The 15493-nt window shown below is 43.8% G+C and overlaps 1 protein-coding gene across 1 annotated transcript in view; it reads right to left on the bottom strand.

Moving 5' to 3' along the window:
• ANKZF1 (ankyrin repeat and zinc finger peptidyl tRNA hydrolase 1) overlaps positions 1 to 15493 on the bottom strand; it is a 33844-nt gene that overhangs the window by 8321 nt on the left and 10030 nt on the right. The window contains exons 7-12 of the mRNA XM_089657695.1: positions 13280 to 13433; positions 10860 to 11079; positions 8177 to 8263; positions 6065 to 6205; positions 4912 to 5037; positions 4005 to 4275 (exon numbers count right to left, since the gene is read on the bottom strand). Coding sequence (XP_089513821.1) covers positions 4005 to 4275; positions 4912 to 5037; positions 6065 to 6205; positions 8177 to 8263; positions 10860 to 11079; positions 13280 to 13433 — 999 coding nt within the window. The remainder of the gene's footprint in view (positions 1 to 4004; positions 4276 to 4911; positions 5038 to 6064; positions 6206 to 8176; positions 8264 to 10859; positions 11080 to 13279; positions 13434 to 15493) is intronic.

The raw sequence follows: 15493 nt of genomic DNA on the forward strand, positions 1-15493 counted from the left end.
TTTTGAATGTTTGCCCACTCACAAAGAAATGATCAAGTCTAAAAATCGAATGTTCGGTGTATTGTAACACAGAGACAGAATAGCAACAAAAAATTCAACAGAAATACATGTCTAACAAATGATGCACTGATCTGCATGTTCATGAGGGAAATAAGTATTTGATCCCCTTCACAAAACATGACTCAGTACTTGGTGGCAAATCCCTTGTTGGCAATCACAGAGGTCAGACGTTTCCTGTAGTTGGCCACCAGGTTTGCACACATCTCAGGAGGGATTTTGGCCCACTACTCTTGGCAGATCCTCTCCAAGTCATTAAGGTTTGGTGGCTGATGTTTGGCAACTCGAACTTTCAGTTCCCTCCACAGATTTTCAATCGGATTAAGGTCTGGAGACTGGCTAGGCCACTCCATGACCTTAATGTGCTTCTTCTTGAGTCACTCCTTTGTTGCCTTGGCCATGTGTTTAGGGTCATTGTCATGCTGGAACGTGGAAGAAGGTTCTCACCTAAGATTTGACAGTACATTGCCCCATCCATCGTCCCTTTGATGCGGTGCAGTTGTCCTGTCCCCTTAGCAGAAAAACACCCCCAGAGCAGAAAGTTTCCACCACCATGTTTGACAGTTGGGATGGTGTTCTTGGCATCAGGCAATGGGATGGTGTCATAGGCAGCATTCCTCCTCCAAACACAGCGAGTTGAGTTGATGCCAAAGCGCTCGATTTTGGTCTCATCTGACCACAACACTTTCAACCAGTCCTCCTCTGCATCATTCAGATGTTCAGTGGCAAACTTCAGACCGGCCTGGACATGTGCTTTCTTGAGCAGAAGGACCTTGCGGGCACTGCAGGATTTCAATCCTTGTCGATGTAGTGTGTTACCAATTGTTTTCTTGGTGACTGTGGTCCCAGCTGCCTGGAGATCATTGACAAGATCCTCACGTGTAGTTCTGGGATGATTCCTCACTGTTCTCATGATCATTGACACTCCACAAGCTGAGATCTTGCATGGTGCACCAGACCTAGGGAGACTGACAGTTGTTTTGTGTTTCTTCCATTTGCGAATGATTGCACCAAGTGTTGTCACCTTCTCACCAAGCTGCTTGGCGATAGTTTGGTAGTCCAGTCCAGCCTTGTGTAGGTCTACAATCTTGTCCCTGACATTCTTGGACAGCTCTTTGGTCTTTGCCATGGTGGAGTGTTTGGAATCTGATTGTTTGATTGCTCCTGTGGACAGGTGTCTTTTATACAGGTAACACAATGAGATTAGCACCACTCCCTTTAAGAGACTGCTTCTAATCTCAGCTTGTTACCTGTATGAAAGACACCTGGTAGCCAGAAATCCTGCTGAATGATAGAGGATCAAATACTTATTTCCCTCATGAACATGCAATCAGTGCATCATTTGTTAGACATGCATTTCTTTTGAATTTTTTGTTGCTATTCTGTCTCTCAGTTTTACAATACACCTAACATTCGATTTTTAGACTGATCATTTCTTTGTGAGTGGGCAAACTTTCAAAATCAGCCGGGAATCAAATATTTATTTCCTTCACTGTACCTCCTACTCTGTCTGCCTGCAGGTGATCCCTGAAAACCCATTTCTTTAAAAACTCCTATCCTGCTTTTAACTAATACACTGTATTTTTCTCTCTCTCTCTCTCTCTTTCTCGATCAGCTCATCTTGACCAGAAAACATGTAATTTCACATGGCTCAAACACAAGATTAAGCAAATTATGTCATGCACTTCACCTTGAGCATGCATAGTAGAATAATACTGGGAGATTTTGCAGTTTAGGAAGGTTTCCTTCCCAGGAGGCTACTGAGCAGCTGGGGCTACGTCTCCATTTCAGTCAGGGAAACCAGGAAGTGAAAGCTACAAAACGTAAAAAAAAAAAAATTCTTAAACCCAAACTCCACGCAAATATACTATTGAGCTAATCACTCTTTTATGTCTAGGGAAACAATAAAAGAAGAGATTTACTTACCTGATCCTCAGCTCCACCCTGCAGCTAGACTGATCCCCGAAGCTTCTGCACCTCTGCATTCTAGTGCAGCCTTGGATCCTGACATCACCAAGACCAGAGCAGGGTCCATAGCCAAGGAACAGTTTACCGCCAGACTGTGGGGGAGCACCTCCTGCCAGGGGAGCATAGGATCAGGAAAGTAAAATGGTTTCTCTCCTCCCTTAGACAAAACAAGCACAATCTCACTGCAAGGAATGATTTCATCTGCCTAGAGTTTGGCTTTAACAAGTGTTAGACGATTTCAGATCAGCATGCAGAGAAGTTCTACTTTCAGATCAGCGTGCAGAGGTGGTCTGCTTTCAGGTCGGCGTGCAGAGGTGGTCTGCTTTCACATCGGCAAGCAGAGAAGGTCTGCTTTCACATCGGCAAGCAGAGAAGGTCTGCTTTCACATCGGCATGCAGAGAAGGTCTGCTTTCACATCGGCATGCAGAGAAGGTCTGCTTTCACATCGGCATGCAGAGAAGGTCTGCTTTCACATCGGCATGCAGAGAAGGTCTGCTTTCACATCGGCAAGCAGAGAAGGTCTGCTTTCACATCGGCATGCAGAGAAGGTCTGCTTTCACATCGGCATGCAGAGAAGGTCTGCTTTCACATCGGCATGCAGAGAAGGTCTGCTTTCACATCGGCATGCAGAGAAGGTCTGCTTTCACATCGGCATGCAGAGAAGGTCTGCTTTCACATCGGCATGCAGAGAAGGTCTGCTTTCACATCGGCATGCAGAGAAGGTCTGCTTTCACATCGGCATGCAGAGAAGGTCTGCTTTCACATCGGCATGCAGAGAAGGTCTGCTTTCACATCGGCATGCAGAGAAGGTCTGCTTTCACATCGGCATGCAGAGAAGGTCTGCTTTCACATCGGCATGCAGAGAAGGTCTGCTTTCACATCGGCATGCAGAGAAGGTCTGCTTTCACATCGGCATGCAGAGAAGGTCTGCTTTCACATCGGCATGCAGAGAAGGTCTGCTTTCACATCGGCATGCAGAGAAGGTCTGCTTTCACATCGGCATGCAGAGAAGGTCTGCTTTCACATCGGCATGCAGAGAAGGTCTGCTTTCACATCGGCATGCAGAGAAGGTCTGCTTTCACATCGGCATGCAGAGAAGGTCTGCTTTCACATCGGCATGCAGAGAAGGTCTGCTTTCACATCGGCATGCAGAGAAGGTCTACTTTCAGATCGGCATGCAGAGAAGGTCTACTTTCAGATCAGCATGCAGAGAAGGTCTGCTTTCAGATCAGCATGCAGAGAAGGTCTGCTTTCAGATCATCATGCAGAGAAGGTCTGCTTTCAGATCATCATGCAGAAAAGGTCTACTTTCACATCGGCATGCAGAGGTGGTCTACTTTAAGTTAAACCATTAAAGATGGAGTGTTTTTTTTTTGTTTTTTTAGTAGGTTCCTACATTTTGCATTAGTTTACTGAATACACCAAAAAGACTTAAACATAGAAATAATTCTGGGGGTGGGCCTGAGATATTACCTGAGGGATGGGTCCCAGCCAGCATCCATAAGCAGACATGCCACAAGGTCTGCTTTCACATCGGCATGCAGAGAAGGTCTGCTTTCACATCGGCATGCAGAGAAGGTCTGCTTTCACATCGGCATGCAGAGAAGGTCTGCTTTCACATCGGCATGCAGAGGTCTGCTTTCAGATCATCATGCAGAGAAGGTCTGCTTTCAGATCAGCATGCAGAGAAGGTCTGCTTTCAGATCATCATGCAGAGAAGGTCTGCTTTCAGATCATCATGCAGAGAAGGTCTGCTTTCAGATCATCATGCAGAGAAGGTCTGCTTTCAGATCATCATGCAGAGAAGGTCTACTTTCACATCGGCATGCAGAGGTGGTCTACTTTAAGTTAAACCATTAAAGATGGAGTGTTTTTTTTTTGTTTTTTTAGTAGGTTCCTACATTTTGCATTAGTTTACTGAATACACCAAAAAGACTTAAACATAGAAATAATTCTGGGGGTGGGCCTGAGATATTACCTGAGGGATGGGTCCCAGCCAGCATCCATAAGCAGACATGCCACTTTGCCGTGTCCGGCTGCCGAAGCTACATGTAGGAGTGTACGCTGCTCCAATGGAAGACGCTCATTCACCAGTCTGCTAACCACCTCACTGGCTGGAGATCTGGTCAGAGGGGGTGAGGAAGAGGAAAAGTCAGGGATATGATCCTGCAGGATCTGTTTAGTGGTCTCAGAATCTCCCGTCTTGCAGCACGTGAACAAGGCATTCCGCACCCTGCTCAGCTCATCACCTTGTGTAAACAAAACAGCATGCATATAGAAACCAATTAGTATTAGCCACTGCCATCTGTAATGAGAAATCAAAGTCTTGAGGCTTTTTTTGTTTTGTTTTTTTACAAGGTATGTATGTGTCAGTGGTTGACAACTTATAAACTTAAAAGGGGGCCTTAAATGCGGCCCTTGACATCACCAAAAAGACAACACATGCTGTTCAATATATGTAATGCTTGAGAGGACTGTCAGAAATTGCAGACCTAATAGAGGAAATGAGGGTCAGAGAGAGGGGACATTTTTGGCTGGGGATATGCTGCAGAAGACAATATGAAACTAGAGAACTGACCACAGTGTGTTGGGTTCACATATTCTTAGAATCCATTAAAACATAGAAAAGGTACAACAATTTTCTGCCTTTAGAACCACTTTAAGATCATGTTCCACTCAAATTTAGGGTGCAACATGTAACCGGATGACACGTGCCCACACCCTCAAAACAGCTGCCACTCCCACCCAACTGTGCACAGTGGTGGTTCTCTTCCGCAGATTTCCAACTGGCGCAGCTGTGTGGGGCTCCATCTGCATGTATGACCAGCATGTACTGACCTTTTAATTTTTGGTTCTCAGTACATTTGGAGGTTATATGTCCATACCTTCGATTGCCGATGCTGGTGACTCCAGACTGGCCAACTCTTCGCCAACATAATCATCAGTGGAATTATCTGTCTGCCGCTGAGATCTAGAGCCTGATCCGCCACCATCCTGGGTAGCCACAGACTCTATGGGAGAAAGCACATTATATTTAGTGAGTACCATTACATATATTTTGTATACTACAATATATCATACAAGGGGAATTATACTTTGTGTTAAATGTTGACTGACACACACACACACACACACACCTCTTCAGTTTTCCACCTACTGGTTGCACTCAATCCAGCAGCTGCGCCCACCGGCAACCTGTCAGTATAGTGAACGGGGCCAGCGGCTGCAACCTAGCCGATAACAGTCGCAGCAGGAATCAGATGATTCCCATCACTACAATTTGCACCGGCCTAAATTACCACTGCAAATGTAACGTGGCATTCAACTCAATTTTTAATACTTTTATCTATAGGTAAGAAGCAGGGGTGGACTGACAACTCATGGGGCCCCTGGGCAATAGGGGATCATGGGGCCCGTGTCCTCGCCAACACCCAAAAAAGCCAATGATAGGTACCAGGGGCATCTCATGGGGTCCCCTGCTGACCCTGGGCCCTCGGGCAGTGCCCGAGTGCTCGAATAGTCAGTCCGCCTCTGCTAAGAAGCTTACCTGTAGGTAAAATGAATATCTCCTAAAGGTGCACCATTTAGGAGATATTCTTGCAAGCGTCAAATGGTGACATCACCGCCACATGCGCTCTGAAGGAACAGCATATTCGTGCTGTTCCTTGAAAGCTGTGGGCGCAGACATAGCTCCTGTGTGGGAATGACGTCATCACGCTTCAGCCATTCAAGTGGCTGGAGCCTGGGAAACCGGAAAGGAAGACCAGGTGAAGATTAGAGCTTCTGCAGCGCCGCTGGAAAGCTTCATTCTCAGGTAAGTCTTTCATATTGTGCTAGTATGCGATACATACCAGCACATTATGGCATTACCTTGCAGGGGACAATTTTTTTTTTTTTTAGGTTTACTAAATCGCTTTAATATTTATCTCCCTGCATTTATAGGGTGTTAGGCAGCACATTATGGAGTATTTACTAAGGGAACATAACATAATAGAGGATTTGTGGTATTTGCTGTGACTGTAGGTCCGGCACAGTCACCTGAGACATCTTTCTTCTTCTTTTTCCTTTTTCTTTTTGGATACACTTCGTGTTCCCTGAGATCCAACGTGCTGATGGTCAGCTCTTCTTCTATATATTCTTCCAGCACTGGAACATCATCTTCCGACTGCTCGGGGGCATCTAATGTGAACATATAGCAGAGAGCATGGTAATGGATATGGATAAAGGATGACTACGATAATTATACATTATTACAGATACATTATTTTAACAGTCAGTCATTCATGTTCGAGTCCAACTAGTATTGGAACACAAAATTCTTACACATAGAAGTGTAAACCCTAACACATTCTAGTAAATATTGTGCTTTTATTGTTGTCTGTTGCAGAGATTCTTCTCACCCCGTCATAGTTGACAGCACAAAAGTGGTGTGTACTTCTGCATATTCTTATTATTATACAGTATTTATAAAGCGCCGATAGTTCGCTCAGCGCTGTACATTACAAAGGGGGACAGAACATGTGACAGAACAATAACAATACAATGCAAAACATGAGGGGATCGAGGGCCCTGCTCTTGCATATAGCACAAGTAGCTGAGTTGGACCTAAAATCAGTCTCTGGCAATCCTCTGCACAGCACACTCAGACAATCAGGGATCTATTGCTCCATGTGGTGCTGTCAGTCTAAAGCCGGCCATAGATGGATTCGAATCTTGGCTGGTTCAACAGGGACTGGCTAAGATTCGATCCATGTATACGGGCAGGCTGGTTGTACTAAAAGTTGATCCCAACTGTCAATTTCAGTACAACCAGCCGGTCAGATTTTTTTTGCATGAGACTACTGCCAAAGGCTATAGCCACTAGCAGTAACCATTGTGCTCTGCCGGCAGGAAAGACTCCCCCCCCCCCCCCCCACCTCCCCGGAAGAACACAATAGTGCAGCGGGAGGTGTCAGTGCTGATGGGGGGGAAAACCCAAAATGATTTTCTTTACTGAAACCTGTGCTTGCAGGAAATAAAATTGCACCAGCTATGGCTTGCTTTAGACTTGCCATAGTAGGATCTTATTTTTTTTTTTTCTTTGTTCAGCTAGTGCGCTGATCGGAAAAAAAAACAAATGGATTCTTCCTTGCGTACAAGTGAGGTGGATGGAAGCTGCGAGCTGAGTTATTCTATTCTGACAGTGGGGGCTACTCCGCTGTCAGAATACACGGATCAGAGCTGCAGTCAATTGGCTGCAGCTTATAATTAAATGAACATTTTTCAAACATTTTTTTTTTCAATTTATGCTTAGATTAGCCTTTAAACCAGGGGTCTCAAAACTTTCTAAACAAAAGGGCCAGTTTACTGTCCTTCAGAGTTTAGGGGGTCCAAACGTCAGTGGGAATAAACCATACCCCTTCTTTGGTGTCAGTGGGAGAAATTGTGCCCCATCACTGGTGCCACTGGACCCCATTGTTTGTCATTGTGAGGAATTGTGCCCCATTATTAGTGCCACTGGGCCCCATTGTGTGTCATTGTGAGAAATTGTGCCCTTTATTGGTGCCAGTGGGTCCCATTGTGTGTCATTGTGAGGAATTGTGCCCCATTATTAGTGCCACTGGGCCCCATTGTGTGTCATTGTGAGGAATTGTGCCCCATTATTGGTGCCACTGGGCCCCATTGTGTGTCATTGTGCCCCATTAGTGCCACTGGGCACCATTGTGTGTCATTGTGAGGAATTGTGCCCCTTTATTGATGTGTTTGGGAGGAATTGTGCCCCATTATTGGTGCCACTGGGCCCCATTGTGAGGAATTGTGCCCCTTTATTGATGTCTTTGGGAGGAATTGTGCTTCATTATTGTTGCCACTGGGCCCCATTGTGTCATTGTGAGGAATTGTGCCCCATTATTGGTGTCTTCAGGAGGTATTTACGCCATCACTGGTGTCAGTGAAGGGAATTATGCCCCACTGTTATATCAGTGGATGAAATAGTGCCCCAAGGGCTAGATAAAAGCAAGCAAAAGGCCACAACTGGCCCCCCGGGCTGCAGTATGGAGGCCATTGATTTAAACGGTTTATTTGTTTTTAGACTGTAATGTGATCTTAGAACCAAATGTTAAGTTTACTATATAAAACAAGAACTATGCCTTTAAAATGTATGTCACTTACCGGTGGTCTCTTCCTGGATCTCTGTCCGTCTGGGTCTTCTGGATCTGACAGATCTCTCCCGTATTCCAGTGACTGGTACTTCCCTGTCTGTGCACAGAGAGACAGAGTGTAAATGACCGAAGGCGTGATGACGCAATGGGGTGGATATACTAAAGCTGGAGAGTACAAAATCTGGTGCAGCTCTGGATAAAAACCAATCAGCTTTCAGGTCTTATTGACAGAGCTTAATTGAAGAAGCTGAAGTTAGAAGCTGATTGGCTCCCATGCACAGCTGCACCAGATTCTGAGTGCTCCAGTTTTAGTAAATCTCCCCCAGTGTGATATTTAAAAGGCATAAAGCACACACAAATCTTGTGACTAGAAGACATAGTAAATCATTTAATTATTAAAAAAAAATTAAGGGGGGGGGGTTAAAGTGACTTCCACTAGATTAACCACTTCTTGTTCACAATCTGTTTATTAACCTCTTGCCGTCCGCCTGCTGTTTATAAACGGCAGGGCAGTGGCAGTCCAGGATCGGGTTGCCGTCCATAACCGGCACCCGCCTTTTCTAGCTGAGCGCGCACCACCACGATCCGGTGCCCGCTGTGTCCTCCGGACACAGTGAAACACCGATCGTCGGACGGGACCTCTGTACGAGGTCCCAATCATGTGATCACTGATTGGTGAATCAGTGATCACATGCAAAGTAGTAAGCAAGATGTCACTTGTGACATCATTGCTTACTATGTGTGAAATCTGTGAATGATCACAGAGGTCACATGGTACAGGGCTATTCACAACAGCCTTGTACCATGTGACAAGCTGTGACCACTCACAGCTCACTCAGTAATTCTCAATGACTGCAAGAATGCAGACAGAGAGAAAGCGAAATGATTGCTTTTACATCCTATATGGGTGTAAAAGCAATCAGTGTAAAAAAGAAAAAAAAAAAAAAAAAAATCTTCATCACCCTCCACAAGTAGTACAGTGTCACCATGGTGACAGTGTACTGCTAGGGTGACAGTATGTAAAAAAAAAAAATAAAAAATATAAAAAAAATAAAATGTAAAAAAAAATGTTTAAAAATTATAATTTTTGGTTATAAACTAATTTGGATTTTTTTTGTTTTACTAAAAAAATAACGGAATAAATTTTGGCAAAGATTTATGATGAAATATTATTTATTTGCAAAATTTTATTTAAAAAAAAACACTTTTTTTCAAAATTTTTGAACTTTTTCATTTACATAGTAAAAAAAATAAAAATCCCAGTGGTGAATAAATACCACCAAAATAAAGCTTTATCTGTCTCAAAAAAATGGTAAAAAATTCATATGGGTACAGTATTGCATGACCGCGCAATTGTCATTCAAAGTGTGATAGCGCTGAAAGCTAAAAATTGCCCTGGACAGGAAGGGGTAAAAGTGTCCGGACAGGAAGTGGTTAACGTTTCCCAGCAAGATGCCCTATGCTATATTTGTAAACGTCCCCCTTTAGGAGCCCACAGCCAACACTTTGTGCAGCTGCTGGCTGTCAATGCCAGTTCTTCCCCCATTCTTTTTCCCCTTGCAGAATAACATTTTATTGTGGGATAATGCACATTAACATAACTAACAGTTTGCTTCAATTACATAACCAAAATATGGCCAACAATGATCAGAAAGGCCAACAGACACTCTTATCAACCGGCAATAATGTAGCGCATTACAAATAAAATATTTTATAATAATAATTCGGATGGACTGAACCATGACGTCCCAGAGGTATTCTATTGGATTTAGGTAAGGCGAGCGTGGGGGCCATTCAATGGTATCAATTCCTTCATGCTCCAGGAACTGCCTGCATACTCTCGCCACATGAGGCCGGGCATTGTCATGCACCAGGAGGAACCCAGGACCCACTGCACCAGGAGGAACCCAGGACCCACTGCACCAGGAGGAACCCAGGACCCACTGCACCAGGAGGAACCCAGGACCCACTGCACGAGTGTAGGGTCTGACAATGGGTCCAAGGATTTCATCCCGATACCTAATGGCAGTCAGGGTGCCATTGTCTAGCCAGTAGAGGTCTGTGTGTCCCTCCATGGATATGCCTCCCCAGACTATCACTGGCCCACCGCCAAAACGTTCAGGCTGAACGATTTTTTTTTTTAACATCCAAAACAACTTTTATTGTCAAGATAATATAGAAAATGGAACATTACTTACAGAAACCACAATGACATTACTGCAATAGCAGGATTACACATAAATAGATCCCGTAATAAACAGAAATGGTAATCAAACAAAACAGACCACAGGGATCCAAAACTTTGACAATATCTTGCTTTTTCCTTTTTTACGTCCAATTCCTTCCCGACCAGAAGTAAACAGAAATGGGGGAAAGCAACAAGGCCCAAAACATGTCTTCAAACAATAAATAAAAAAAACCCACATCATCAATAACCTCTGGTTCACCCAAGACGTCTCATCAAAAAGAATGGGAGATTCCGGTGGCAGCAGCAAGGTTTTTTCGGCACCTGTATGGGTGCTTTTTTTCATATCGGCTGAAACATTTCGGCCACCGAAATTGCGGTGCATCCCTAGTGGTTGCCACATCTAAGGACTGGAAAGCTTCATTACATTTTTATTTTTGAGTTTAGATAAGCTTTAAGTCAGACATAATAAATGGTGTCTACAGTCGGCTCTGCCCCTTGCTCTTACCGTGTACCTGCAGTGTAAAGAGCTGTGTGTGTACATGCTGAACCTCTCGGAAGGTGGCTCTCCTAGTGATGAAGGGAATGCCATGAACGCGTGGGTCCTTCTTTGGGATGGGGGAGTTCCGCCCCAAGAAAAGGGTCTTATCAGAGCGAGGAGCACGCAGGAAAATTCCACGAGCCTCAGCGATGTGTTCTGTCCAACTTTGCAACAACTGGTTTATGTCCTGGTGAAGAATGCAAAATGATGTGCTGAACAATCTTCAGAATGTTGCAGATATAAATCATCAGTGAATTAAGTGAAATATCGCTATGGCTCTCCATACTATTAGTAGGAGGGAAGAAAAGAATAGCATTTATGATAACTGAGTAAAAGAAAAAAAAAAAAAAAGATTATTTTTCTTCTGTAAATCTTTTGGTTGATTTAAGGGGCTCTCCATAATTTCCTGTTTTGAATGGGGCTGCATTTGGTGATGTACCCCCTGAGGGTGGTATCCCAGAGTGTGCTGGAAAAACACTTCTGGGCTGCACCACATCATTGGTATTTCCACCTTGATTAAGTCACGTTTTTCTATGCTTTTTTTGCGCTACGCTTCTGGGCAGGCCTTTTTGCAAGCCAGATCAACTTTTTCTACCAGCCGAAAGGCCAGCTGCGCATTTCACGTGGCAACTTTTTTTTTTTGTTGTTGAGTGTGTCACGTATTTATTCATGTGTCTATTTTTTTTGCACAGAGATGGAGGGTGCAGGTCATCAGGAGGGCCTGCCCTGATGTTGGCATGAGGTTCTGTGGCCTTCAGGTTGCCACTCCCCATCTGGAGAGGTCTATCTTTGAAAGAGTCCTTCACCATGTACTTGGTGGACTGGCTTTGGTTGGTCCCTAAGGACTGGGGCTTAGGCCTAGGTAGATCAAGGTGTAACTTGCCTCTTTCAGGAGACCTGTGCCCCAGGAGGTTCAGGGTCAGGAGGCCCTTCTTTAGAGGATTGGTCATAATGGACCCTCTGTGCACTTCGTATGCTGTGATTTCACGATTCAATTGTTATGTTCACAGGGGTTCGACAAAGCACTGCACCAAGGAGCTTCAAAAGAAAAAGAAGAAAAAAAAAAAAAATCTTTTATCAGATAGCTTAATGGGGGACATAACAAATCTGGGGCCAATACCCAAGAGCTCTGCTGTGTTTCAAAAAGAGCTTTAAGGGAAAGAAAAAAAAAAAAGCCCATCCTTAACCTCCCAGTCTCCTCTGTGAAGACCCTCCTTGTTGCTTTTTAAAAACACTCTCCAGATACATACCTTAAAGCTGAAACCTGGGAATTATACATGAAAATAACATTGCAGTGCCCCCAGACTGCAAGTGTAAAGGCTCATTAAGTCACTGGGTAGAAGACTAAGATTTAACACTTACCGAATTCCTTGCTCCCACAGGCGCCAACACTCTCTTCTACTTTATGACACAGTTGTGGGTTGGCCTTTGCCATCCTCATGTACAATTTAGGACTATTGGTCCTGTATTGTACGTGATGAAGTCAGCGAGAAACAGCCAGCTGTAGCGCCTCAGAGTTGGTGGACTGGTCACACAGCATGGATGAAGCCAGCAAGGGGTGAGACAAGCATTACAGCAGATTCCTCTAACCCTGGACTTAATGAACATTTAACTCTTGCTGAGCAAGGGGATCGCAATGCTTTTTGTTGTGCAATTCTTGGAGTTTCGCTTTAAATTCAGGTGATTTCTGGCCAGTACGGCGACACCAGTGCAGCCTGGGCGGTCCTTACCGCAGTACAAAATACTGCTCATAGCCATACTATATCCTGCATCACTGTGATCCCAGGCTGAGGACGCCCCAGGGAGTAGGCCTATATGACAGCCTGGACTCACAGGAAGTGGGTTGAATGACATGGTCATTCAACTCAGAAGAGGAAAGCCACCCACTGGAGAAGAGGGGGACAACATTGAATTAAAAGGGGAGTACTGTAAAAAATAAAAAAATAAAAAAATAATAATTTAAAACATTTTTTGTTAATGCCAAGACAATTCATATTTTTTATTAGCTGTCGTTCTGCTTTAAAGGGTCAGTTGAACCCAAACTGGATTTTCAGTGTTTGGTGGCTGCTGGAAAGGTAAAATTACTTCTATTTCTCAAGGAACAATATTGGTAAGATCTTTGCGCTCTCCACAGCTGCTGTGCCCATTATGAGGAGTTCCCCCCTATTTTTTTTTTGTATTATTATTATGGAGAATGTTACAGGAGGATCTGGGCGCACAAAGGTGGGTGGGAACACAAGACAGACAGGACCAAAGTCAAGAATTCTGGCAGGAACATCTCACCAATGTAACATTCAGGGCATATGAGCACACTCCACTCTCAGATTTAGGTGGATTGACATTTTAACAGAACTTTGCATCACATCTGCACAAAGCATACTCCTCACCGTCATTAGTGCAGCCTGGTTGTATCGTCTCAGAGCTGCCCCAGCAGACTTGGCCATGTGACTGCGGTTCTGGGCATCATGAAGGGCTTGAGAAGTTCCCCTTTTTGCTCGTACTGTGTACCGGTGGAAGGTCTTGTGTTTGAGCACCTCCTTCCTGTATAAACAAAAAAAAAGAAAAAAAACAGAATGGGATTATCGAGGAAAAAAAAGAAACTTATGTGGACATCTAACTAAAGCAAGCCATAGATGGTACAGTTTTCCTTCCTTCCACCATGAGGTGGAAGGAAAGTAAACTGCTCAATTCAACAATGAATGTGTTGATGGGGGGAATCACTCCTGCAGTGCTGTTGTGTTCCACTGGGAGGGATCCAAAATGAACACTGCTAGTGGCTATAGCCAGCATGCAAAAAAATACAATAGGTTGGTTGTACTAAAGTCAATTGATGGATCGACTTCAGTACAACCAGCCTACTCATAGATGGATCGACTCTCAGCTGGTCCCTGCTAAACCGGCCGAGATTCGATCCATCTAAGGCCAGCTTTAAGCTGGCCTCATGTTACAACCTGAATGTAAAAATCCAAAAAGCAATGTACTGTAAGGACCTACCTGAACGGATTGCTTAGACATGCAATTTTGCTACATCATTGCTGGCAAATAGAAATTAGATTGTAAGGTGCATTTCTTGCTTACAGTGCAACTGTCCCATGGTGCATACACTAATATTGTAGCCACGTCCCCACCCTAGCACCTCTCCCCGTGTTATACACAACTCTCCCCTATCCATTTAGATATTGCTGACTAAATTGCAAAACAGCTTACCAGTCTGTCCAGAATAAGAATTTATACTCAGAAGCTGCAAAGCTATTACTGGCAGTACACAACACTTTCAGTGGGCCCGTCCTGGAAGATTTTACAGGCGGATGTATAAACTATACTCCTTTGTCCCTAATTCAGCAAGATATCACTAATTAACCACTTCCAGACCGGACACTTTTACCCCCTTCCTGACCAGGGCAATTTTCAGCTTTCAGCGCTATCACACTTTGAATGACAATTGCGCGGTCATGCAACACTGTACCCAAATGAATTTTTTACCATTTTTTTGAGACAGATAAAGCTTTATTTTGGTGTTATTTATTCACTGCTGGGATTTTTATTTTTTTTGCTATGTAAATGAAAATGTCCAAAAATTTTGAAAAAAAGTGTTTTTTTATAAAATTTGGCAAATAAATAATATTTCATCATAAATCTTTGCCAAAATTTATTCCGTTATCTTTTTAGTAAAAAAAAAAAAAAATCCAAAAATTAGTTTATAACCAAACATTATAATTTAAAAAAAATGTTTCTTACATTTTTATATATATTTTTTTTTTTTTTACATACTGTCACCCTAGCAGTACAGTGTCACCATGGTGACACTGTACTACTTGTGGGGGGTGATGAAGATTTTTTTTTTTTTACACTGAATGCTTTTACACCCATATAGGATATAAAAGCAATCATTTCTCTTTCTCTCTGTCTGCATTCTTCCACTCATTGAGAAGTACTGAGTGAGCTGTGATTGGTCACAGCTTGTCACATGGTACAAGGCTGTTGTGAATAGCCTTGTACCATGTGACCTCTGTGATCATTCACAGATTTTACACGTAGTAAGCAATGATGTCACAAGTGACATCTTGCTTACTACTTTGCATGTGATCACTGATTGGCCAATCAGTGATCACATGATCGGGACCTCGTACAGAGGTCCCGTCCGACGATCGGTGTTTCACTGTGTCCGGAGGACACAGCGGGCACCGGATCGCGGTGCTGCGCGCTCCCAGGGACCGTGCACAAGCAGGGTGCGGGGAGGCTGTTTATAAACGGCCACCCGACCCTGCACTGCCACCGTCCGGCCGTTTATATGCAACGGCTGGTCGGGAGGTGGTTAAAGTACAAAACCTAATAATTATAATGGGCTACCTGAGGTTGGTCCCAGACCATACCCGAGTAACGCTTTGATTACAGATACATACAATACAAACCCTTGACAGGAGTGGCGGGTTTCCATATTTTGGTCAAATACAGACTAATACCTCATGATTTTGTTTCTTTTGCCTTTTGGGATAGTAGGACTATAAGGGTTATGGTGAAAAGGGGACTAAAGCAATAAAAAGCCCTTCAAATGAATAAGTGTGTAGCACAGTAAAGCATTCTTAAAACAGAAGGTATTT

This window comes from Staurois parvus, unplaced genomic scaffold (genome assembly GCF_062004578.1).
Source record: "Staurois parvus isolate SC_StPar_1 unplaced genomic scaffold, SC_StPar_1.0 ptg001022l, whole genome shotgun sequence".
NCBI lineage: Eukaryota > Metazoa > Chordata > Amphibia > Anura > Ranidae > Staurois > Staurois parvus.